We start from the raw sequence: 25,247 nt of genomic DNA on the forward strand, positions 1-25,247 counted from the left end.
ATTTCTGTGCAGGCACTGAACCCAGGGCCTTGTGCATGATAAGCAAGCACTCTTAACACTGACCTACATCCTCAGCCCTTTCTTATTTTGAGACAGGATCTCACTAACTTGCCGAGGGTGGCCTTGAACTTGCAATCCTCCTGCCTCAGCCCCTCAAGTAGCTGGATTACAGGTGTGCAACCACATCCACTTACTTATTAATTTTTTCTGTAGTTGTGTCACCTTTACCATCATTAATGCTCTATGTGTATTATCTTTCGTTCCTTTTCTTGGATTAGACCTGCAAAAATCTAGTCATTAATACTGTATCAAGTCTACTATTTTCTTAATTTCTGCTTTTTACTGTACTTGGCTTCCCTTTACTTGTGCTGGTTTTATTCTGGTGTTTCTGGTTTCTTTACATAAACGCTTATTCATTCCTTCACGACACTTATCCATGTGACAGATCCTGTGTTGTTCACTTTGCTTAAGTCAAGATGATGAAAATGGGCCCACAAATGAGACTTCATTAGTACATCAAACAGCATTATTTGCTCAATGAATAAAACTTTGGTGATATGTGACATGCTAGATGTGCAAGCATCTCATCATTAACTTCTAAATAGTTCATAATCCCAATTTTGATTTTAAATATTTTATTACTGAAATGTTAAATACATACAAAAGTAGAAATATTAAAACAATGTCACCATAAACAAATCGCTGCACTTCAATGATTACCAACATTTTGCCATTCTTTCTTTTGCTGAAATATTTCAATGAAAATCTATGTATCTTACAATATCAGAAATATGTAAATATGTCTAACACATAGGATATTTGATTAGTAACCACATTGATATTATCATCCCTAACAAAGTTATATTTCTAAATATATGTAACATTCAGTCCATGTCCATGATTCCTTCACTGTCTTCAAAACCTTTTTTTAACATGTTGTTCAAACCAGATCCAAGTAATTCCCACACATTGAATTTAGTGATGTGACTCTTAATCCTACTCTATTAGTAAGGGTTGCTCCTCTTTGTTTTTCATGCCTCTTGTTAGTGGACAAAATCAGGGCATTTATTCTGTAGAATTTTACACATTCTGGATCTCATTGGTGACTTCCTCATGGTGACACTGATTTTATTCAATCTTTCCCAAAATCTTAACAGTTTGATTCAAAAGTATGATTCCTTCAGTTCACTGTTTTGGCAAGAAGGCCTCACAGGTGGTAGTGTGTACTTCCTATTGGATTCCACCAGGAGGTGGACATTGTATGACAGTCCCATTTTGACTAAGGCTAAAATTGGTCAAAGGATTCAGAAGTGGTCAGTATGATAAATCCACTATAAAGTTTTTCAACTAAAAGTCTTTTTATCCATGGAACACTGTTTTCAGGTCCTATTATTCCATTAGAGTCTAGACAATGATAGTTTTTCTAATCCTATCATTCTTTTTGAATTTATTGATTAGACTTTTTAAGTTAAAACAATACCCACTTGAATTTGATGAACTTTTGTTGATGCTGAAATTTGGTTCACAATTTAATGATTTTAAGAATGATGATCGTGTCATAGCATCTTGCACAGCTGACAAACCGTATAATCATAACCAAGTCATAAACTATCTAACTACTATTTGTGGGGCTATCTCAAAATGCCTAATTTGTGTTGCTGAGGCTGGCCTCAAACTTATGATCCTCCTGCCTCAGCCTCCGAAGTTGTTGAGATTATAGGCATGCACCACCACACCTGGCAAAACACCCAATTTGAAAAACTAATTGAAGATGGGGCAATTTAAGCATCAAAAAGCATACTGACTATAATGGTATTTTCTTTTATATATAAGTTTTACATACACACATATACACATACATTTAAATTCCCAACTGGTTAGTTTCTTTTATGCCATCTTTTTTGAGAGTTTGTGATATATCTTGAATTCTGGTCAGACAACAAGGATTCTAATAAGCCATTTGCTTTTTTAAAGGATCAGAAAAGATTCTGATAAATTCATACAGTTCTTTTTAGCATGAAATTTCTGATGCAGATCAAGTGATGAAGAACTTCTGATATTCACTATAATCTAGATTTTACTAGAATAAATTATTTTCATTTTATTAAGTGCAGAGATGTAACAGGAGGCATTTCTATACTTATTACTCCTATAGAATCTTCCATAAGAATTCACTAATACTAATGATGTTAATATCAATTATAGACAGTATTTACAGAATACATGCTATGTGACTGGCTACTCTTCTAAGTATTAACTACTTAATCCTTACAATGATTATATTACACAGTGTGAATGGCTGACTCTTAATTGGCTCCCAATGGTCCCTGTCTCCTGGAATTCACTCTCAAGTAATCCCCTTTTCTTGAGTGTGGGCTGGTCTAGTATTTACTTCTATCAGTAAAAGGTAGCAAAGGCGATAAGATGTAACTGCCACAATTAGATAACACAAGATGCATCATGTCTATATTGCTAACAGACTTCCCTCTTGCTAGTAGGTGCCTTCTTGGCTTGCACACTTTGATGAAGTAGTCATGTGAAGAGGTGGCTCTAGCAAGGAACTTCCGTCAGCTTCAGCCAGTAGTCAACTAGAAACTGAGGATCTCCGTCAAGAGCCCTCAAGAAAATGAATTCAAGCATTGTTGGCTTGGATACGGATCCTTAGTCTTGGCTGAAACTTTGTAACCTTGTAACTACAAGGACTCAACTAAGTCATGCCTGGATTCCTGATCCATGGAAACTGTGAAATAACCTATGTATATTATTTTAAGCTACTATGTTTTCTAGTCATTTATCACACAGCAATAAATAAGTACTACTATCATAATTTTAAAAATGAGCACAAAAGTTTAGTATCTTTTTCAATATCACAATGGTAGTAAAGTGGCAAAATGGAGATGAGAGATAAAAGCTAAACATTTTCCTACATTCATTAAATTATTCTCTCAAAGGAATTTGCTGAAGATAAACAATGTTTGAAGGGTGATGGAAGGCTCAAAGCAACACATTCCTTCCCTAATAGAAAATTTCTTACATTTAGTTGTAAGTGTATTTTCTCAAAAATGGATTTACTGGTGTTTTGTAACAAAATGCACATTTGAAAGCTTTCTTGTATTAAATTCCATTATGAATCTTCTGATGTTGAGTAAGGTGTGAATGTTGTCTGAAGGCCTTCTTACATTCCTTACATTTGTAGGGCTTCTCCCCAGTGTGAATTCTCTGGTGTTGAGTAAGAAATGAATAAAGTCTGAAAGCCTTACCACAATCCTTACATTCATAAGGTTTCTCTCCAGTGTGAATACTCTGATGCTGAGTGAGTTGTGAGAGCAGTCTAAAAGGCTTTCTGCATTCCTTACATTCATAGGGCTTCTCACCAGTGTGAATACTCTGATGTTGAGTGAGTTGGGACAGCAGTCTGAAAGCCTTCCCACATTCCTCACATTCATAGGGTCTCTCACCAATATGAATGCTCTGATGTGAAATAAGTTGGGAGTAACTACTAAAGGTCTTCCAACATTCCATACATTCATAGGGTTTCTCACGAGTATGAATTCTCTGATGGCGAACAAGTTGCTGCCTTAATCTGAAAGTCTTTCCACATTCCTTACATTCATAGGGTTTCTCACCAGTATGAATACTCTGATGAACAGTAAGTTGTTGGCATATTCTAAAGGCCTTCCCACAGTCCTTACATGCATAGGGTTTTTCACCAAAATGAATTTTCTGATGTACTCTAAGGTCTGGGCCACATACAAAGGCTTTCCCACATTCCTTGCATTCATAGAGCTTCTCGGCAGTGTGAAGTCTCTGATGTCTAGTGAGGTGTGTACACTGTCTGAAGGTCTTCCCACACTCCTTACATTCATAGGGTTTCTCACCAGTGTGAATTCTCTGATGCCGGGCCAGTTGCTGATGTACTCTGAAGGCCTTTCCACATTCCTTACATTCGTAAGGTTTTTCACCAGTATGAAGTCTCTGATGTTGAGTGAGTTCTTGGAGCACAGTAAAGGCCTTCCCACATTCCTTACATTCATAGGGTTTCTCACCAGTATGAAGTTTGTGATGTCGAATAAGGTGTGCACGCTGTCTAAAGGCCTGTCCACATTCTTTACATTTATAAGGTTTCTCACCAGTATGAATTCGTAGGTGTTGACTAAGTGTTGATCGACGAATAAAGGTCTTACTACACTCCTTACATTCATATAATTTTTCTCCATTATGAATTCTCTGATACTCAGCAAGAAAATTATTCTTTTTGTACGTGGTTGTTTTTTCAGAGGTAATTTTCACCTGCCCAAAATAACCCTCCTGTGGTTCTTTTTGTCCCTCAATCTTGCTTTTACATTCCCAATCATTTCTAAAAATGGAGTCCTGAAGGGTATAGCTTTTAATTCTTTCCATTATCTCCCACTGTAACGAATATATTTCATAAATGTCCTTTTCTGGAGATGAAGTATTGGTCCTGTATCTGGATTCCAAATCTGAAAGAAAACAAGAAAGCAAACGTATGTTCATCTTCAACAAAACTGTGCAGCAAAAGTAACTGAGTTTATAAGGAAATGGATTGGAGCAGACCACTCAGCTCTATACAATTTTATTAGGAGAATACTAACAAATAGTTCATATCTCAAGGGATAACCCAAAAGACAGATCACTATGGTTGAAGCCCACTTTATGAACACTGGAATGCACAAAAGCAAAACAGAAACTCTGGATGTCAAAGTGCTGAGGCACTTGCATGTGTGAAAATAAAGCTCTGAGTTGGGCACTGTGGTATGTGCCTATAGTCCCAGCTCCACTAAGGCCAACCTGGGCAGTATAGGGAGGGAATGGAAGGAAGGAAGGAAGGAAGGAAGGGAGGGAAAGAAAGAGAAGGAAAGAAGAGGAAAAGCCCCTGAGGTAGGAGTAGGGTGAAATGCAGCCTGACTTGCTGAGTGTGGTAGTGCATGCATGTAATCTCAGCAACTTGGGAGGCTGAGGCAGGGGGACTTCAAGTTCAAGGCCAGCTAGTGAGGCCCTAAGCAACTTAGCAAGACCCTGTCAAGTTGAAGGCTTTTGCCTTTCATGCTGACTCTTCTAAATCTCTACATGTGTATCCCCATTTAAGTAGGAGAATTACCTGTGAATTATCTTCTACATGATACTGCTATTATTCCTGATCACTACTAAGTGAATTTATATCATAGAACAGGTTGAATTCTCGTACATTTTGACAAAAGACAAAGGACACAAGAGAACAGAGCCCAGGAGTGCAGGAGGTGTGGCTAGTGATTAGGGAAACAAGTCAAATCAGTGGAGCCCTGATTTAAGTGTGGCTAAGAATCATCTAGAGACTTATTTAAGCTATAAAGAGGTTTTGTTTATTTGTAAGTTTTTGGGTACCAGGGGTTGAACTCAGGGGTACTGGACCACTGAGTCACATCCCCTGCCCTTTTTATATTTTATTTAGAGACAGGTTCTCACTGAGTCACTAAGTGCAACTGTGTCTTTTGCCAGCATCTTGATACAGTGGCAGACTAACTTGTTAGCTTGCAAGCAGGGTAAAGTTGCAAACCTTTCAGTTCTTCTTCTTCTTTTTTTATATGTGTAGTTATTGATGGACCTTTATTTTATTTATTTATTTATATGTGGTGCTGAGAATCGAACCCAGTGCCTCACATATGCTAGGCAAGTGCGCTACCCCTGAGCTATAACCCCAGCCATTTAAATTTCAGTTCTTGATATTAGCAAATAACTACCAAAACAGATTTGATATTCTGAAAATCATAGAGGACTTACAATCTCAATAAAGGGTAATTTTCTAAGAAAGCATTGAGAAAGTCATGAGAAAGGGCCTATTCCGAAAAATAATAAAATCCAAATTATTTCTAAGTGAGTATAAAAATGAAGTCAAATCCTAATAAAGGAAAGCTATATGCCAAAATCACTTTTGTGAACCCCCCTCAAAAAAAAACAAATCTCATCTCTAGGATTGCAGGTTCAAAGCCAGTCTCAGCAACTTAGGGAGGCTATAAGCAACCTAGTGAGACTATGTCTCACAATAAAAATAAAAGGGCTGGGGATATGGCTCAGTGGTTAAGTACCCTTGGGTTCAATCCCTGGTACAAAAAAATAAAAATTCCTATAGCACACTGAAAGTAAGTTTATCATAATTAAGTTGGCTTATTCTAGAATGCAGGGGTAGTTCAATTCTAGGAAATGTACTATAATTATTTTGTCATATTAATTACTTTTAAAACAAAAAACATTATGATTATTTCTATAAGATATATGACATTAATTCAGTAGTGATTCTTCATATTTAAAAGTACTAGCTAGGTGCAGTGGCACAGCCTGGAATCCCAGTGGCTCTGGAGGCTGAGGAAAGAGGATCACAGGTTTAAAGCCAGTCTCACAACTTAGTGAGGCTATGAACAACCTAGTGAGACCTTGTCTCAAAAAATAAAAAGGGCTGGGATGTAGCTCATTGGTAAAGTGCCCCTGGGTTCAATTCCCAGGACCAAATAAATAAAGAATACCAAATATTTTTTTAAAAAGGAATATATGGTTATTTCATTATCATGATAATAATTTATTTATTAGCTCAAAAGTTAGGCTTAACTTAGGAAACACTGGTGTTATAAAGAAATTCTAGAATCAGGCTGGGGTTGTCACTCAGCGGCAGAGCACTTGACTAGCATGTTCGATTCTCAGTACCACATGTAAATAAATAAAAAAAAGGTCCACTGACAACTAGAAAAAATATTAAAAAAAACCCTGGAATCATTTTGAAACTTTATAGTTCCACAACTATATGCTTTTGTTAACATTCCAAGAACTGGCCACCAGTCAGGGTGAATTATGATGTACTTAAATTTTATATTCATTATCAACCAGACTTTTAAAAGTATTTAAAAAATATTATCACAAAAATATCTAATCAAAAAAGATGTCAATTCTCATGAAATCAACTTATAAAAAAAGGAATGCAGTTCTCAGGGGATATATGGAAATCTCTGTGCCTTCCGTTCAATTTTATTGCGAACCTAAAACTGCTCTAGAAAATGAAATCTATTTTTTAAAACAGATGTAAAGTGCCTCTTGCCCTAAGTCACCCATATCCTATCTCTTTATTTTTGTTCTAAAGTATTTATGAATTTGAAATAATTTTTGCTCTTTGTCCATACATACTTCTTTCCAAAAATCAACTAGCAATGATTTTCTTTAGTCACCGTATTACTATTGAGATTAGACAAAGCCTGCTGGTCAAAGATATAAGTGGCCCAGCACAGTGGCATGTGCCTGTAATCCCAGCAGCTTGGGAGACTGAGGCAGGAGGATAGTGAGTGCAAAGCCAGACTCAGCAAAAGTAAGGCCCTAAGCAACCCAGTGAGACCCCGTCTGTAAATAAAATACAAAATAAGTCTGGGGATGTGGCTTAGTGGTTAAGTGCCCCTGAGTTCAATTCTTGGTACCCCTCCCCCGAAAAAATGATAAAAATGCATTTTATATATGTGTGTGTGTGTATGGCTTGATGAAATATAATACTAATACAATAATTTGAATTAAGGAGTAACATATTTTGAATACAAATATGTAATTGGCTTTTAGGTATATTTAACAAGGACTGGTGAGAAATTTTTGTTGGGGTGTTGTACTCACAAAGATACAGCTACCATTGATAAACTTGGACTATTGACCCCTAAATCCAGGTCAGTCTCATTGAAATTAGATGGCTCAGTCCTTATTTATTAGGGTGTCACTAGCTGACTCCATAATAGAAGGTCTAGAGGATGTCTCACCAAGATAGCCACAGAGGTCAGGCTATAAAACCACTCCTATGCTGTAATATGTTAGGACCTGCTAGAGGAAGTGCTGCCACTGTTTTGGGTGATGAACTTTTCTGAGGAAACAGGACAAGTGGATCTCCCCCAAGAGATCCCAGAAGCATAAGAGATGGCAAGTAAACTGGATTATATTTTTATCGATGTTCTTTGAGGAGGAATAACAATTTGTTTTCTCCTAGAACTAGAAAACTCCTATTTTATCAAAATTATATACCAATATAATGATTGATTTCTTTATTTAATGACTCTCAAAAATGAAATCTTGGGCTGGGGCTGTAGCTCAGTGGTAGAGCACTTGCCTAGCATGTGTGAGGCACTTGGTTTGATCCTCAGCACTACATAAAAATGAACAAATAAAACAAAGATATTGTGTCCATCTATCACTAATAAAAATATTTTAAATGAATAAATAAGTGGGCTTCTTAAGTGTACGTGTGTCAGGGGGTGGAGGTCTAATTCTAGGGTTCCCGTTTTGTTCGTTATCCTTATGGCAAAGTCTTGATTACAATGTCTTGATTATTGTAGTTTTATAATAAATTTTGGAGTATCTTAAAGTCATATCATTTAAGTTCTTTTTTTAAAATAATTTTTTAGTTGTAGAGGGACACAATACCTTTATTTTACTTATTTATTTTTATGTGGTGCTGAGGACCAAAACCCAGTGCCTCACACATGCTAGACAAGTGCTCTACCACTCAGCCACAACCCCAGCCCATATAATTTAAGTTCTATAATAAGTTCTTCCACCTTTCTAGATTACTTTCAAACATGCTAAGTCAGTCCTCTGTATTTCCAAATATGTTTAGAATCAGCTGGCTGCCAAGTGAGGTGGCACACACCTGTAATCCCAGCAACTCAGGAAGCTAAAATAGGGGGATTGAAAGTTCAAGTCTAGCCTGGGCAAGTTAGCCAGACCCTGTCTCAAAAACTAAAAAATAAAAAGGGTTAAAGATGTAGCTCAGTGGTAGAGCACCCCTGAGTTTGATCCCTAGTACCATAAAAATAGAATCAGCTTGTTAATTTCCAAACCAAAGAAGCCGGCTAGGGTTATGGTTAAAATTGTATTGAACTTTTGCAATGCTGAGTTCCATTTATTTAGGCCTTCTTTAATTTTTCTTAACACTGTCGCATAGTTTTCTATGCAGGGGTCTTGCACATTTTATCAAAGTATTTTATGGATTTTGATGCTATTATGGATTGAGTTATTTAATTTTCTAATTTGTTTTGTTGCTCCTATTATATAAAACACATTTGATTTTTTTAATATTAACTTTGAACCCTATGATGTTACTATGATCTTCATTTAATACTCTGAATAGTTTTTTTTTTTTCTTTTAGTCAGGTGGTTGAATCACTGTCATTATTTTTTTTCCTCTCTTTTTTTTTCTTTGGTACAGGGGATTAAACTGAACCACATCCCCAGCTGATGTTTGTATTCAATTTAGACACAGGGTCTCACTGAGTTGTTTAGCACCTCGCCATTGCTGAGGCTGGCTTTGAACTCTTGATTCTCCCGTCTTAACCTCTCCAGTCACTAGGATTATAGGCGTGTGCCACGGTGCCCAGCCTAAACAGTTGTTTTTTACCATTGTTTTTCCTTTTTTTTTTTTTAAATATATAGATGAACCCGATATATTTATTTTTAGTGAGGCTGAGCCTCACACATGCTAGGCAAGTGCTCTCCACTGAGCCGCCCACAGTTGTTGTTTTGATTTCTTAGGATTCTTCATGTATACAATTGTGCCATCTCCAAATATAGACCTTTACTTCTTCATTTTTGTATCTTTTATTTATTTATTTATTTTATTCTAATTTGTTATATATGACAGTAGAATGCATTATAATTCATATCACACATATAAAGCTCAATTTTTCATATCTCTGTTTGTATATAAAGTATATTCACACCATTCATGTCTTCATACATGTACTTAAGGGCATTTTTATATCTTTTAACTTTCCTTATTTTATTCCATTGGCTAGAATTAAATTTAAATTTCCAATTTAATGTTAAATAGATGTGGGAGGAGTGGGTATCTTTGCCTTATATCCAATCCTATGTAGAAATTCTTCAATCAAGTATCATGAAGTTTATAATATAGTATTTTTTTTTTTACCAGATGCCTTTTTTCAGATTAAGGGAGTTCCCTTTAATTTCTAGTTTGCCGAGAGTTTTTATCAGATCTAGATGTTGAATTCTGTCATATGGTATATTTATTTATTTTTAATTTTTTTGTAGTTGTAGATGGACAGAATGCCTTTATTTTATTTCTTTATTTTTATGTGGTGCTGAGGATCAAACCCAGTGCCTCATGCATGCTAGGCAAGTGCTCTGCTGTTGAGCTACAGCCCCAGCCCCACATGGTATATTTATATCTATAGAGATGAACATATAATCTCTCTCGTTTTCCTTTTAAAGTGGTGAAATTACACAGAAAATTTCTGAATGTTAAAAACCAAGCTTGCATTAATTAAGTATGGATAAGGTCCACTTGATCAACATTTTTTTTTTAATTTTTTAGTTGTAGTTGGACACAACACCTTTATTTCACTTGTTTATTTTTGTATGGGGTGCCAAGGATCGAACCTAGGGTCTCATACTTGTGAGGCGAGCACTCTACCGCTAAGCCACAACCCCAGCCCTGATCAACATTTTTATATATTGCTGGATTTGATTTGCTAAAGTTTTGTTAAGAATTTTACACGTATGTACTTGAGAATATGAGTGTACAAATTTTTTTAATAATTTGTCAAGTTATGTTGGCCTAATAAAGTGAGTTGAGAGGTGTTTCTTTTCTGAGGATATTTATATAACAATGCTGTTATTTCTTTGTCAAGTTATGTTGGCCTAATAAAGTGAGTTGAGAAGTGTTTCTTTTCTGAGGATATTTATATAACAACGCTGTTATTTCTTCCTTAAATATTAATAGAATATACCAGTAAAGCCATCTGGGTCTGGCATTCTCTTTGTGGAAAGAATTCTGACAACAAATTCAATTACTTTAAATAGACATAAGGTTATTAGTTTTCTTTTTTATGATGTCAGTTCTGGTAAGCTGTATTTTTCAAGGAATCTTACATTTCATTCAAGCTATCAAACTTACTGGTATAAAGTTATTCATGGAATTATCTTCTTATTCTTTTTTTTTGGTACGAGGGATTGAACCCAAGAGTGCTTAACCACTGAACCACATTCCCAGCCCTTTTTTTTTTTTAAAGAGAGAGTGAGAGAGGAGAGAGAGAGAGAGAGAGAATTTTTATTATTTATTTTTTAGTTCTTGGCAGACACAACATCTTTGTTGGTATGTGGTGCTGAGGATTGAACCCGGGCCGCACGCATGCCAGGCGAGCGCGCTACCGCTTGAGCCACATCTCCAGCCCCCCCAGCCCTTTTTTATTAAAAAAAAAAAATTGACTTTAGTTATAGATGGACACAATTACTTTATTTTATTTATTTATTTCTATGTAGTGCTTCGGATTGAACCCAGTGCCTCACACGTGCTAGGCAAGCGCTCTATCACTGAGCTACAACCCCAGGCTTCCCAGCCCTTTTTATATTTTATTTAGAGACAGGATCTCACTAAGTTGCTTATGGCCTCATTAAGTTGTTGAGGTTGGCTTTGAACTCACAATCCTCCTGCCTCAGTCTCCTGAGCTGCTGGGATTACAGGCATGTGCCACCACACCCAGCTCTTGGCTCTTCTTATTCTTTTAATAGCTATAAGATGTGAGTGAAAAACCCCTTTTTCATTCCTGATATTAATAATTTATGTTCTCCAGGTGTTTATCTTTGTTGATCTTCTCAAGAAATCAACTTTGGCTTTATTAAATTACTATACTTTTTCCATTTTGTTGATTTCTGCCCGTATATATATTATTCTTTTGGTTCTTTTCAGTTTTTTCCTTACTGAGAATAGCTCTTCTCTTTGAAGTGAGAGGAAATAAGGGAGATTAGGAATAGTGTAATCAAAGTCAATACAAAGTTGCTTTATAAAGATCTTAATTTGCTTCAGGTCTCAAGCTTTTCCCTCACAGGCTATGGGCTTTTAAAGATATGCCCAACAAATTCTCAAGAGTGTGCCACCAAGTCGGGTGTGGTGGCGCATGCCTGTAATCCCAGAGGCTTGAGAGGCTGAAGGAGGAGGATGTGAGTTCAAAGCCAGCCTCAGCAAAAGTGAGGCACTTAGCAACTCAGTGAGACCCTGTCTCTAAATAAAATACAAAAAAGGGCTGGGGATGTGGTTCAGTGGTTAAGCGCCCCTGGGGTTGGGGGAGAGTGTGTCACCAGCCTAGCCAGCTTAGCTATCACCTGCAGTAACGATTTCTCCATATCTGCTCAGTTCTTACTCACCAGGGCAAGATCTTTTTATTCTTTCCTTCACGACCATTCCTTCTTCATCCAATAAGGTAATCATATCTGGTTTAGAAACAGAAGGTCCTGCTTAAAAGAAAAATGTCAAGTGAAATTATAAACCTAAAAGTTCTTACATTCAGATTTGTTTCTATAAATTTACCGTTAACTATAAATAAAAATAGTACTCAATAATGCCTAAATGCAAACAGATGCAAGGAACATTTCTCTTTTCCTGTCTTTCTTTCTCAACTCCTTTGAGTTTTAGGGAAACTCAGAAGCTTTGAGTTTTAGGGAAACTCAGAAGCCCCACATCTGAATATCCTCCATGCAGAAAGATTAGAAAGGAACATGAAGCAACTATGTCAACTCTGAGCTCACATACAATGTGAAATCTGGTTTCTTGGGCAATATTCTGCCATATTCAAATTCAGCTCCTGGAATACTAAGGAAACCAAGAAATAGAGTCTGAAGAAAGTGTGAAAAACACAGCAGGCTGAGAATGATTTCATGTTAAATGAAGGGGCTCATTTCCAATTTAACAAATCCTAAACCATTCTTTTTAAAAACAGACAGTAAAAAATATAGCTAGATTTTCAAAATATGTCCTGAAATAGAGAGTAAAAAAAGTTAATTTCCTTTGGGATACTCTTACCTAGTGAGAGGAAGTTGTTGTAGTTCTCCCACATTACGTCCCTATATAAGTCCCTCTGAGCAGAGTCCAGGAATTCCCATTCTTCCTGTGAAAAGTCTATGGCCACATCCCTGAATGTCACTGAACCCTGAAATATAAACTCATGGATTACTTGTGGAAATAGATTAAGTATTCTTCAAATGAAAAGAGAAAAGACTCATGATTACATGGTACAGTGAGAACTACATAGCATGTACATAGCACAAGGCTGAAAACTTATGATGTAAGTAGGGGACAGCATGAAAATTAGCATCTAAAAAGCAGTGTCTATGTGTTCTTGAATAATGCTGTGGCTACAGAAAAGATTAAATTTTTATCCAAAAATATCTGGAAATGAACAAATAACCAAAAAAAATCTTTAAGTTATGCATACAAGCCTTTTGCTTCCACTATAAATTCTAAAGAAATAAGAATGAGGTCTTCTACTCTCTTATCCCTTTAATAGTTATGAAAAAAAATTGACAAAATTTCTCCCAAATGTACTTTAAAACCTCTAAGAAGCCTCAAGTTCACATGAAGTCAGATTTTATTAAACCTTTTCCCATGTTCCAACCAATTCTTAAGTAAACTTTTCAAAATTTGTTACATAGTAGTCCTCATTTTGAATATATTTGGTTTTCTTTTTAAAATTCAGATGTTTGAATTCAATGTAATCTCAAAAGTCTTCTCTTTTATTATCTATAACATCTAATATTTATGCTTTTGAATAACCTTCTTATTCTTTATATCAGCTCTCACTGAGCATCTTTTTTGTTCCTGAGTTACAGAATTCTGAATCATAAAGATATGGTAAAGAGAACACTACAGACTGGTGGTTTTCAACAAGGAGTGATTTTTTAAAAAAAATATTTATTTTTTAGTTGGACACAATACCTTTATTTATTTATTTTTATGTGGTGCTGAGGATCGAACCCAGGGCCTCGCATGTGCTAGGTGAGTGCTCTACCACTGAGCCACAACCCCAGCTCCCCCAGGAGTGATTTTGTTACCCAAAAGACATCTGGTCAGGGCTGGGGTTTTGGCTCAGAGGTAGAGTGCGTACCTAGCATGCATGAGGCATAGGTTCGATTCTCAGCAACACATAAAGTAAAATAAAGACATTGTGTTCACCTATAACTAAAAAATAAATACTTAAAAAAAAAAAGATAGGGCTGGGGTTGTGGCTTAGTGGTAGAGCGCTCGCCTCGAACATGCGAGACCCTGGGTTTGATCCTCAGCACCACATAAAAAATAAATAAGTGAAATAAAGGCATTATGTCTAACTACAACTAAAAAATAAATAAATAAATAAATACACACACACACACACACACACACACACACACACACATATCTGGAGATATTTTTTTTGTCACAACTCAGAGGAAGGGATGTGATGTTACTGACACTCAGTGGGTAAATGCCAGGAATATTGTAAGACAACCTACAATATACAGAATAATCCTTTAAAATAAAGGATTCTCTTGCCTCAAAATGTCAATTGTCCCAATGTTGAAAAATTCTGATCTAGATCAGCACATCCTATAAAAATACTCTGTGACTTTGTTCCTGACATTATTCTTTCCGGAGAAAGTCATCAGAAATGATTCTTGATCTTTCTATTTGCAGCCCTGTTTCATTCACCATCCACTCACCCTAGTGGTGAGAGGTGATCTACCCTAAAAAAGCACTAGATAGACAAACAAGCAGAGGCTAGACAGATGAGACTGAACAGCAATTTATTATTCATATATACTCATAGTCTGAGGGAAGATGTCACACTTCATAGAGGGCCACAGGGGTTACATTCAGAAATAAAGAGAACAGGGGCAATGGGAGGAAGCTAGGCTTTTAAAGAGGATGAGGTGTTCTCTGGTTCCATAGGAGAATGTGACTGGCTTGTCTGAATAATTCCATGGGCAGCCGGGGGGGGGGGGGGTGTGGAAATCTGAGGACAACAAGGGGTATAACTTGTCCAGCTGATAGAGGAACTAGCTAGGAAGAAGACTTTTCCACTGGTTAAACAGGCATATCTGGTGTGAGCAGGGCATTCATGGTTAAACCTTTGAAGACTTGACAAAGATGTCAAGATAGCACATGCAGGGCTGGGGCTGGGGTGTAGCTCAGTGGTAGAGCACTTGCCTTCCATGCTCCATGCCATGGGTTCAATCCCTAGCACTACCACCAAAAAAAGAAAAAAGACAGTACACGACATTTTAGGTTCTACCATGTAAGGTCTCAATTACATCCCTATCCAACCCATCCAATCTTAAAAGATCTCAACACATACAGAAATTGAGATCAGTCAATGCTTAAATCCTATCTTATATACTTTAAAAATTCAGCTCAGTGGAAGAGTTTAGAGTTTTTCCTATAAAAAATCAAATAGGTACAAATTATCTCTTTCATCAAACCACAGATATTCAAGGTATATTCAAAACACTATCAGTAATCCATTCCTAAAAATCAGACATTCTAATATATTATTAACCAGTTATCCATTTTTCCATCATTTTAAATTAGAGATTAATAATACATTATATGTTAATTTCAACCTTCCAATTAGCTTCACAAGATTTTCCTCCAATACAGAATTATAATAAATAGTAGGTCAGAGCTTATACATCATCTTCAGACTTTTTTACTAAATTAATATTTCTCATTTGCTTTGCATCTTTCTCCACAATTTTCAATTGTTTCCAACCTTTAAAAAACTAATTTTATGGGCTGAGGTTGTGGCTCAGCGGTAGAGCGCTCGCCTCACATGTGCAAGACCTTGGGTTCAATCCTCAGCACCACATAAAAATAAATAAGTGAAATAAAGGTATTGTGTCCAATTACAACTAAAAAATAAATTTTAAAAAAACCCTCATTTTATGCTAGGAAAAAATCAAGGGCTTAACATGTGCAATACACTATGAAAAAAATTTCCAACAAGGACATAATAGTAGGAATGACCCACATTCATCTGATGCTCAGGTGCCTACTCTACCACCAGCAGCATCAGATATACACATTTCCTTTAATGACACATATATTTTAAAACATCTATAGGTGATTCTGGTGGTCTAGCAATTACATGTGGAATACAACTAGACTCTTCCAGGAAGTGTTTTTGTTTTAAAAGATTAGTATTTTAAAAAATACCAATGAACTATATGACTCCATTTATAGTTCTAAATATAAGCAAAACTACTTTGCGATGTTCAAAGTCAGGATAGTGGTTATATAAGGAGTGACTGAAATAGGAGCTTCTGAGGTGCTAGTAATATTCCTTTCTTGATCTGGAACCATAAATATACTCAATTTAAGAAAATTTATTCAGCTCAACACTTAAGATTTATATGCTTCTCTGTTTATATGCTAAATTCCATGAAACATCCTTACTTTTTGAAAATGCCACAAACCAGGGACATAAGTTTTTCTATATAAAACTAGATCAAAAATCATTGTATTAAGGGAAATACATTTTTTCTGAAGTTTAAGAATTAAAATCAAAAGTCATTCCAATGGAAAATGTTAAAAGAGGGACATTCTGCAGAGAAAGTACTATATTTTCTCAAGGCATTCCACTTTTGCTTTTGACAGAAGGTTCTGAAGATGGGTGATGGTCAACACTAGTGAAGAAGGGAAGGCATGGATGGGTTCTCTGTCCCCAGTCCTCTCAGGAATGAGAGAAATTGGAGCAGGTTCTTGGATGGAGTTCTGTTAAATCAGAAGATTCAGAAAAAGAAATGAATATGTACAGATGATCTAGAAATTGATCTAGACTGATCACTCTAGAAATAATATGGAAATTTGATGTTTCAAAAAGGAAAGAGAAACATTAACTTACATGGGCCATGGTTTTAGAACGGCAAGAATTGGTTTAGACCTTTTCAATATTTCTGTTGGAGAACTCCCGAGTCAAAACAAACCAGAGCTAGAAGAAGAAAAAGGAGCTGTAAGACCAGACCAAATAACTTATTTTTTTTTTAGTTACTTAATCCAAAATAATATGTATTAAAATAAAAGTGTGAACTATCAGAAAAGAAGGAACATTAATGAATGATTCACATAAACAAAAAATTAAATGCTCATTCATTGCATATATGTATAAAATATTTCATAAAACTACCTTAAAATTTAAACTTTAATATTTATGTGGAATAAAAGCAAGATAGTTCCAAATAACTTATTTTAATATGAACATTTTTTTCTTCCATTCCAACTTCCAACAACTTCCTATACTATACCCAGAGATACCCCACAGCCACACAAAACTAGAGGAGAATATGGGGAGTTTGAAGAATTATAAGCCTTGAAAAAATCCAAATGAATGATGATGGATTTGGTATAGAAGTCCAGATACTTCTACAGGAGGATTTCTGATCTCCATTCAGCAATGTAAATCTGGTCCCCAAATTGGACTAGAACTTCCTAAAGAGAAAAGACTAAAAAAATCACACAGATTGAACCTGGCAACTGCTTCCATTATAAAACTGCACTTCTTTTCCCTAGCAAGGACAACTCATCACTCCAGTTTCCCAATCAGGACATCCTGTTTAAGTATCCAGACTGGGGAGGAGAAGAATCATAATTCCTACAATTAGTCAACATCATTTTTTCACTGAGAATCTATGTGATGGGTACTTCATAAATATTTGTAAATTAATCCTCAGTATCATGACATAATGTAGTTTTTGCCTTTCAGCATACTTTTGCTCAGAAGTCAAACCAGTCAAGTGGAAGATGTTTGTTTTGAATGCACATTCTCTAAGTAAAATGCAAGTTCTCTTCCAACTTTGGTTTTGGGTTCTGATGGACAGGTTTTCTACTTCACTCAGAGAAGTCTGAGCATGAACATTTCCCTAAAAAAAAAAAAGAAAAAAGAAAGAAAGAAAGGAAAAAAACTCACAAAACTTCAGTTCACAAGATGGCCCAGTATATCTCTCTAGCAATCTACAGAAACATCAATTAGAACAACTATATACAAATAAAAATACTTTCACATGCGCTAGGAAACCATGAGCTAAATCACCATAATTGGTTGTAGCATAACAATAAGAAAAGACACAATGAACAGGGTAGCAAGGATAGTTTTACATAACTTGTGTTTCCCCTTCCCCAACTTCAAGTAATATGGCACAGAGAGATATTATCTCCCTGAGGGAAAGAAAAAAAAAATAAGCACTGAACTTTGCCTTGGAATCCAACTACAATAAAACCAGCAATGGTTTCAGGCTTACCGGGTGGACATGATCTTCACCCTGTACCACCATCAGCATAACATCAATGGGCCCAGACCCTGCACACCCCTCAGCAGCAGGCAGGACTCAGTGGCCTCTCACTTCAAGAAAGCCACAGTGCCATGACAGCCACAGCAGGCTCCAGACTTCTAGTGTACCCCGGCATAGTGCTAGCACCATAGCCTGAAGCTTCAGTTGTGGGCAATGCCGCTACAATCAGAGTAGCTTCTGGCGTAATCCAACACTGGGCCAGGCACAGAAGATCCAGGCTTCTGGCACATCCAAGCTCCATGCCCACTATAGTGGCTGAGGCTAAGATCACAACAGACACACCAAATCTCCAGATGGGCTAACTATTGAAGGGCCATCTCTCAAGACTAGAATAAGTACCTACTTCTTCAAATGCAGACACTGACAGAAGGAAATAAGAATCAAGAAAAACCAAGGAAACAGGACATTACCAATGTCAAAATAAAGAACCAATGACTGACCCTAAAGAAATGGACATAGATGTGATGCCTAACAAAGAATTTAAATTAATTGTTTTAAGGAAGCACACCAAACTTCAAGAAAATGAAAAGAGACAAATCGACCAAGGAAACAATAATGAAACAAAGGAACAATAAGTGACCAAAAGGAGAAATTTAATATAGAGTTTGAAATGATTAAAAAGAAGAAATCCTGGAACTGAAAAATAAAATGGAGGAAATAAAATATAGAACAAAGGAGCACCAACCTGAGAACTAATCAAGCAGAAGAAAGAATCTGAGAACTCAAAGACAGGTTATTTGAAAATGTATAACTACAGGATAAAGAAGAAAAATGAAAAGGAACAAAGAAAGCTTTACAGAGTTTACAGGACAACAGCAGAAGAGCAAATGTTTTAGTCAAAGAAATTAAAGGAGGAGAGAAATAAGTAGAAAATTACTTCAAAAAGTAATAGGGATGGGGGCATAGCTCAGCGGTAGAGTATGGTCAGAATGTGTAAGGCCCTCGGTTCAATGCCCAGTACCCCAAAACAAAAAGGAAAAAAAATGAAAGAAAGAAGGGGAAAGGAAACAGTAGCAGAAAAACTTTCCAAACCTGAAGAAACTATAAATACCTTAGGATAGGAAGGTCAAAATTAACCAACCAGATTCAACCCAGACAAGACTACCATAAACACTATAATCAAACTATCAAATATGAAAGACAAAGAGAGGAGACTGAAAGCAGCAGGAAAAAAGAAGCAAATAATATATAAGGGAGTTCCAATATGGCTAGTAGCAGACTTCTCAGCAAAACCTTACATGCCAGGAGAGAATTTGATGATATATTCAAAGTGCTAAAGGAAAAAACCCTATAAACCAATAACACTATGCTCACCATAGGTATCCCTCAGAATTGAGAGCAAGATAAAGACTTTCACAGACAAACAAGCTCAGGGAAAGCCAGGTGCAGTGACACATGCCTGTAGTCCCAGCAGCTCAGGAGGCTGAGGCAGGAGGATGGTGAGTCAAAACCAGCCTCAGCAACTTAGTGAGGCCCTAAGCAACTTAATGAGACCCTGTCTCTAAATAAATTCAAAAATGGCTGGGGATGGGGTTCAGTGGTTAAGCACTCCTGGGTTCAATCCCCAGTACCAAACAAAAAAGCTGGAGGAATTTATCACATCTGAAACTATAAAATTCACTGGTTAAAAAGGTCAAACTCAGAATACTTCAAAATTATAATGGTGGTATGTAAATCATATCTTTAGCATGAAGGTTAAAAGAAAGATATTAAAATAATAAGAGCTACAATAATTTTCAGGGATATGCAGTAAAAACATTAAATTATAACATCAAAAATTCAAAATGGGAGGATCAGAGTAAAAGTGAAGATTTGAGGGATTGTTTTGTGATTAAAGGTAAGCTGTTATCAGCTTAAAATAACCTGCTGTAGGATTTTTTTTTAAATAAGCTTCATGGTAACCACAAAAGAAGAACCTAGAGTAGATATTCAAAATATAAAAAACAAGGAATTAAAATATACCACTAGAGGAAAATGACTTAATCACAAAGGAAGCTAGCAAAAGAAAGAAATCAAAAGACACACAATGGATGAAGTTATTAAAAAAAACAAAATGCTACAATATACTGCCTAAAGAGATTTACTTAACTTGCAAGAACCCTTATAAACTGAAAATGAAGGCATGGAAAAAGATATTTCATGCAAATGAAATAAAACAAAATAAAAAATGGCAAAAACAGAATGTCAGCATACAGTGATAAAATAGTTAATTTAGCAAGAGGATGTAACAATTATAAACATATATGCAACCAACATCAGAGTACCTAAATATATAAAGCAAATATTGACAGATCTGAAGGGAGTTGAGGACTACAGTAGTGGAGGACTTCAAAATCCTGCTCTCAGAAATGGACAGGAAGAAAATCAATAAGGAAACATCTGCTTTAACCTATGCTCTAGACCAAATGGGCCTAATAGACACATGTTTGATCCTCAACACCACATTAAATAAACAAATAAAATAAAGGCATGTGTCCATCTACAACTATAAAAAATTTTTTTTAAAAAGAGATAACCTACATAATGGGAGAAAATATTTGCAAATTGTACATCCAATAAGGTGTTAATATCCAATATACTAGGATCTCAAACGACTCAATACAATTAAATTTTAAAATGAGCAAAGACATAAATAGACATTTCTCAAAAGAAAATATATAAATGGCCAAACAAGTGCTGGGGTTTTAGCTCAGCAGTAAAGCCCTTACCTAGCACGTGGGAGGCACTAGGCTCGATCCTCAGCACCACATAAAAATAAATGAATAAATGAAGGTATTGGTCCAATTACAGCTCGGGAGCCTGAGCAGGAGGATCACGAGTTCAAAGTCAGCCTCAGCAAAAGTGAGGCACTAAGCAACTCAGTGAGATCCTGACTCTAAATAAAATCCAAAATAGGGAGCCATAGCTCAATGATCGATTGCCCTTGAGTTCAATCCCTGGTACCAAAAAAAAAAAAAAAAAAAAAAAAAAAGAAATATATATATAAAGATTCTCACCTCACAAAAAAATAATAGATAAGAAGTACTGGAGAGGATGTAGAGAAAAAGAGCCCTCACACTGGTGGCAAAATAAACTGGAATATTCATTATGGAAAGCAGTATGGAGACACCACTAAAAATTAAAAATAGAACCAAAAGTCATCATACTAAGAGGATATAATGAAAAGACACTGGCATTTTGAAGCAGTAGCCATACTCCTATGTTTATTATAGCATTCTTCACAAAAGCCACGATATGGAATCAACCTATGTGTCCATCAACAGATGAATGGATTTTTAAATGTGATATATATACACAATGGAATAACATTCAGCCGTAAAGAGGATATCTTGCTAGGTATGGTAACAACTGTAATTACATCTGTAATTCCAGCTACTTGGGAGGCTGAAGCAGGAAGACTGAAATTTTGAGGCCAATGTCAGCAAATCAGTGAGACCCTGTCTCAAAATAAAAAATAAAAGGGGCCTGCGGTTGTAGCTCAGTGGTAGAGTACTTGCCTAGCATGTGTGAGGCACTGGGTTCGATCCTCAGCACTGCATTTAAATAAATAAAAAATAAAGATCCATCAACAATAAAAACATTAAAAAATAAAAATAAAAGGGCTGGGGATGGTTGGGGGTGGTAGCTTATTCCTGTAATCCCAGTGGCTCAGAAGGCTGAGGCAGGATTGAGAGTTCAAAGCCAGCCTCAGCAAAAGCAAGGCACTAAGCAAGTCAGTGTTTCTAAATAAAATACAAAATAGGGCTGAGGATGTGGCTCAGTGGCCAAGTGCCCCTGAGTTCAATCCCTGGTACTGCCACCGCCCCTCCATTCAGTGGTAGAGTACCCCTGGGTTCAATGCTCAGTACTACAAAAAGAAAAAAAAATCCTCTCATTTGTTATAATATGGATGAAGGTAGAGGGCATTGCCGGGGCGGGTGGTCAAAGGATACAAATTCTAAAACAGGAGGAGTAAATTCAAGAGCTCTATAGTACAACATAACATAAGGCTGCCTCCTTTCTCATTTTTCTGCCAAATGGGATTATTTTGCTTCTGAACCAGTCCTTTATAGGCTAAGATGCCTATGAAGCCCTACGACATCTGCTGAAGCTTTTTGTCCTTTTTTTAAAAATTCTTTTATTTATTTATTTTATTGTGGTGCTAAGGATTGAACCCAGTGCCTCACACATGCTAGGCAAGTGTTCTGCCAATGAACTCTAGCCCCAGCCCATCCTGCACATTTTTAACATCGGCAAAATAAAAATTGTAAGCTGGCCTCAGTCCCAACCAATCAGGAGGCTGAGGTGGGAGGATCACTTGAATCCAGGATTTGGAGACCAGCCTGGGCAACACAGCCAGACCCTTTCTCTAAAAGTACATAAATAAAAACTGTAAGACATATATCTTACAGTAAAAAATACATTTACCACCATGGCAATGTCATAGCTTCAGTATTACCTGAACATACCTTGATCATAACTTTTTTATCATCAAAACTGGTATTTTTCCCCACATGGTGATGGGTTGCTAAAGCAGGAAGTATTTTTTTTTAAGTATACATAATGATGAGATTTGGTATACTAGTATACTATTACTAACATGCTTTGCTGTCAGACCCCCCCAGGATAAAACCCTCAGCTCTAATAGTTATTAATCTGTTACTTTTCAATATTTTAGTGTCCCTCTAAATAAAATGGTGATAATTATAGGGTTTTTTGTTGTTGTTGTTTTTGTAGCTGGGATTGAACTCCTCGGGTACTTAACCACTGAGCCACAACCCTGGCACACCCCCGCACCTGAGCCACATCCCCAGACCTATTTTGTATTTTATTGTCTTGATGAGTTGCTATGCCTTTCTAAATTGCTGAGGCTGGATTTGAATTCACAATTCTCTTGCCTCAGCCTCCCAGGACACTGTGATTACAGGCTTGTGACATTACACCTGAAATAGTTTCTACCTTTGATCTCATGTGGACTAAGTAACACATATCAAATAAAGCACTTAAAGTTGTTTCATTAAAAAGTATTTAATGAAAGTCAGCTATATCTTTTAAGATAAAGAATCCACATATCCTTTTCTCTATAATAATTAAAGAAATTATTTTTGGCTCTTTTCTCTCTCAATAAATAAATAGGCTTCTTAGCCTTGCTCTTTTTTATTATGCTAATTAATAAACTACAAAGCATCACCTTTATAGGCAATTCTAGATTATCAACAATTTACACAAGGAGGAAATGTGGATGTATAAAAGCAAATGTAGCAAAATACTTGTAAGTTTTGGACCTAGATCATGATGAAAAATACAGAATTACAACAGAAGAGTAACAGTTAAATTAACTGTATCAAGCACTGTCTAAGGGGTTTTAATAGTTGTGTTGTTTTGTGATGCTGGGGATAGCACTCGGCCTCACGCATGGAAAGCAACTGCTCTACCCCAGACCTCATTAAAGGATTCTAAAGAGGATCTAAGGGCAGTGGGGATCTAGAATGGCTGCTGTTTCTAAAATGAAATTAGAACAGAGATTACCTGGGAGATTGAGTGCTAGCCTGAGTGTTAATATGAGGTGGCTGGAATTGGTATTTACAGTTACAAAATAAAAATACCAAAGCAGCCCCTGGCCCAAGTCAGAGCTGCTTCTCACACAGCTCGAATTTTCCCATTCTTCCTTGAAGGTAATCTTCCTAGATAAACCTCTGTCTATTCCCCACGCCGCACAGGAGAAAAAAAAAAAAAAGCAACTTGGAGCATGATTCATAAGAAAGTCATAATTTTTTAAAGAGGGAGTATTTATGGTATTTAACAACTGTGGTATGACCTAGGGGGAAATAATGTTTTCTATTAATTTTGCTTTAGCTGTCTCTTCTTTCCTAGTCTGATCATGACAAGGCAGCCGCTCTCCCTGCGCCTCCGCCCCGCCCCCGTCCGTTCGGATTTTGCTCTTTCCCAGAAGATGGAAGCAAAATATCCCATGCCTGGAAAAAATTAGAATAACATTTAATGAAAGAAGAAACACAAATTAATATTGATGTTATGTTTTTATATATGAACAACAATACTTCGACCATTCCCTCCGCTTTCCTAAAGACCATCAGGATTGGGAAAGAGATGAGAATTGAAACATCGAGCCTTTCTTGGAGCCCGGCCTCGGAGCCCTGACTCAGGACCCAACTCCGCAGCCACTGCTACTCCCACCATCTTCCACACACATAAGCCGCTGGAAATGAAGATCAGCCTAGACTCAGGATCCGTGAGAAAGGCCACAGTACACCCAAGCTAAACTGCAATCTGAGTTCACGGACTTCCTAGGGAGGGAACGCCGTCAACGCGGTGCTCCGGCGCTGTACAGCGGTTCTCAGGATTGCGTCTTTTTGTTTGGGGGCCTTCACTCTGGGGTTCAGATACCTAACTCGGAGCCATTCCGGGCCTGTGGGCCCAGAAGCTGGAGGGCAGAGGGCGCAGTAGGGCACCTGGTGCCCAGGCAGCGTCACAAAACTCCAGAGTCACGGCAACCCGACTCACACAGAAGTCCGCGCCGCCCCCGCGCCGCCCCCGCGCCCATTTCCTTAGTGCACGCGACCAACTCACCTCTCCCAGCCGACAGCAGCAGGGAAGCCGGAAGGAAACCGCGTAGGGGCTTGTGGGAAATGTAGTCCGCCGTAGGGAAAGTCCGGCTCCAGTCCTACCAGCTGCACAGAGTGCGCAAGCGTGGGGGCGGGAGGTGGGGACCAGCGCAGCTGCTGGGGGTCGGGAAGAACTGGCTGGCCAGCTAGCGGAAGGACCGGGCGCCCCACACGAGCGTAGGAGTTTGTATTGTTTCCCTACCAGGGTTAGAAAAACTCAGCTACCTGCAAGACACTTAACATATGTACAGTGTGTTCAGTATATCTACTCCAGCGGGGCGGGGCTATGTATCAGACACCCCAATAAAAATACCCGCAAAGAGCGGGGGCTGTAGCTCAGTGGCAAAGCTCTTGCCTAGCGTGCGTGAGGCACTGGGTTCGAGCCTCAGCACCACATAAAAATTAAAAGTAAAGAAAGGCATTCTGTCCATCTGCAACTACAAAAAAAAAAAATACTCGCAAAGCCCAGCAAAATCTACACGACTTGAAAGGTTGCTCCAGCTCCCAGAAGGGTCA

General features: G+C 37.2%; 1 protein-coding gene across 5 annotated transcripts; it reads right to left on the reverse strand.

The window, feature by feature from the left end:
- Positions 1 to 618: 618 nt before the first annotated feature.
- Positions 619 to 24,902, reverse strand: Zfp14 (ZFP14 zinc finger protein). 5 transcript variants are annotated; one of them, XM_021721222.3, is made up of 6 exons: positions 24,697 to 24,901; positions 17,549 to 17,700; positions 16,686 to 16,772; positions 12,833 to 12,959; positions 12,178 to 12,267; positions 619 to 4,481 (listed from the first exon to the last, which is right to left on the reverse strand). In XM_021721222.3, exons 3-6 carry the CDS (start codon positions 16,692 to 16,694, stop codon positions 3,115 to 3,117), a joined length of 1,593 nt encoding a protein of 530 aa, XP_021576897.1. In that variant the 5' UTR covers positions 16,695 to 16,772; positions 17,549 to 17,700; positions 24,697 to 24,901; the 3' UTR covers positions 619 to 3,114. The 5 variants fall into 5 exon arrangements, 4 of the variants coding, with proteins under 4 accessions (XP_021576897.1, XP_005342013.1, XP_005342012.1 ...); XM_005341956.5 differs by lacking the exon at positions 17,549 to 17,700 and having other exon boundaries at positions 12,178 to 12,264; positions 24,697 to 24,902; XM_005341955.5 differs by lacking the exon at positions 17,549 to 17,700 and having other exon boundaries at positions 24,697 to 24,900.
- Positions 24,903 to 25,247: the final 345 nt, after the last annotated feature.

Source organism: Ictidomys tridecemlineatus, chromosome 15 (assembly GCF_052094955.1).
Source record: "Ictidomys tridecemlineatus isolate mIctTri1 chromosome 15, mIctTri1.hap1, whole genome shotgun sequence".
In the NCBI taxonomy this organism is placed as follows: domain Eukaryota; kingdom Metazoa; phylum Chordata; class Mammalia; order Rodentia; family Sciuridae; genus Ictidomys; species Ictidomys tridecemlineatus.

Excerpts from the sequence above, each read along its gene's own strand:
- Zfp14 (XM_021721222.3), bottom strand. Across the intron at positions 12,268-12,832 it reads CAACAACTTCCTCTCACTAG|CAGGACCTTCTGTTTCTAAA; the intron begins GTAAGAGTATCC and ends TTTTCTTTTAAG. Across the intron at positions 4,482-12,177 it reads AATAAAAAGATCTTGCCCTG|ATTTGGAATCCAGATACAGG; the intron begins GTGAGTAAGAAC and ends GTTTTCTTTCAG.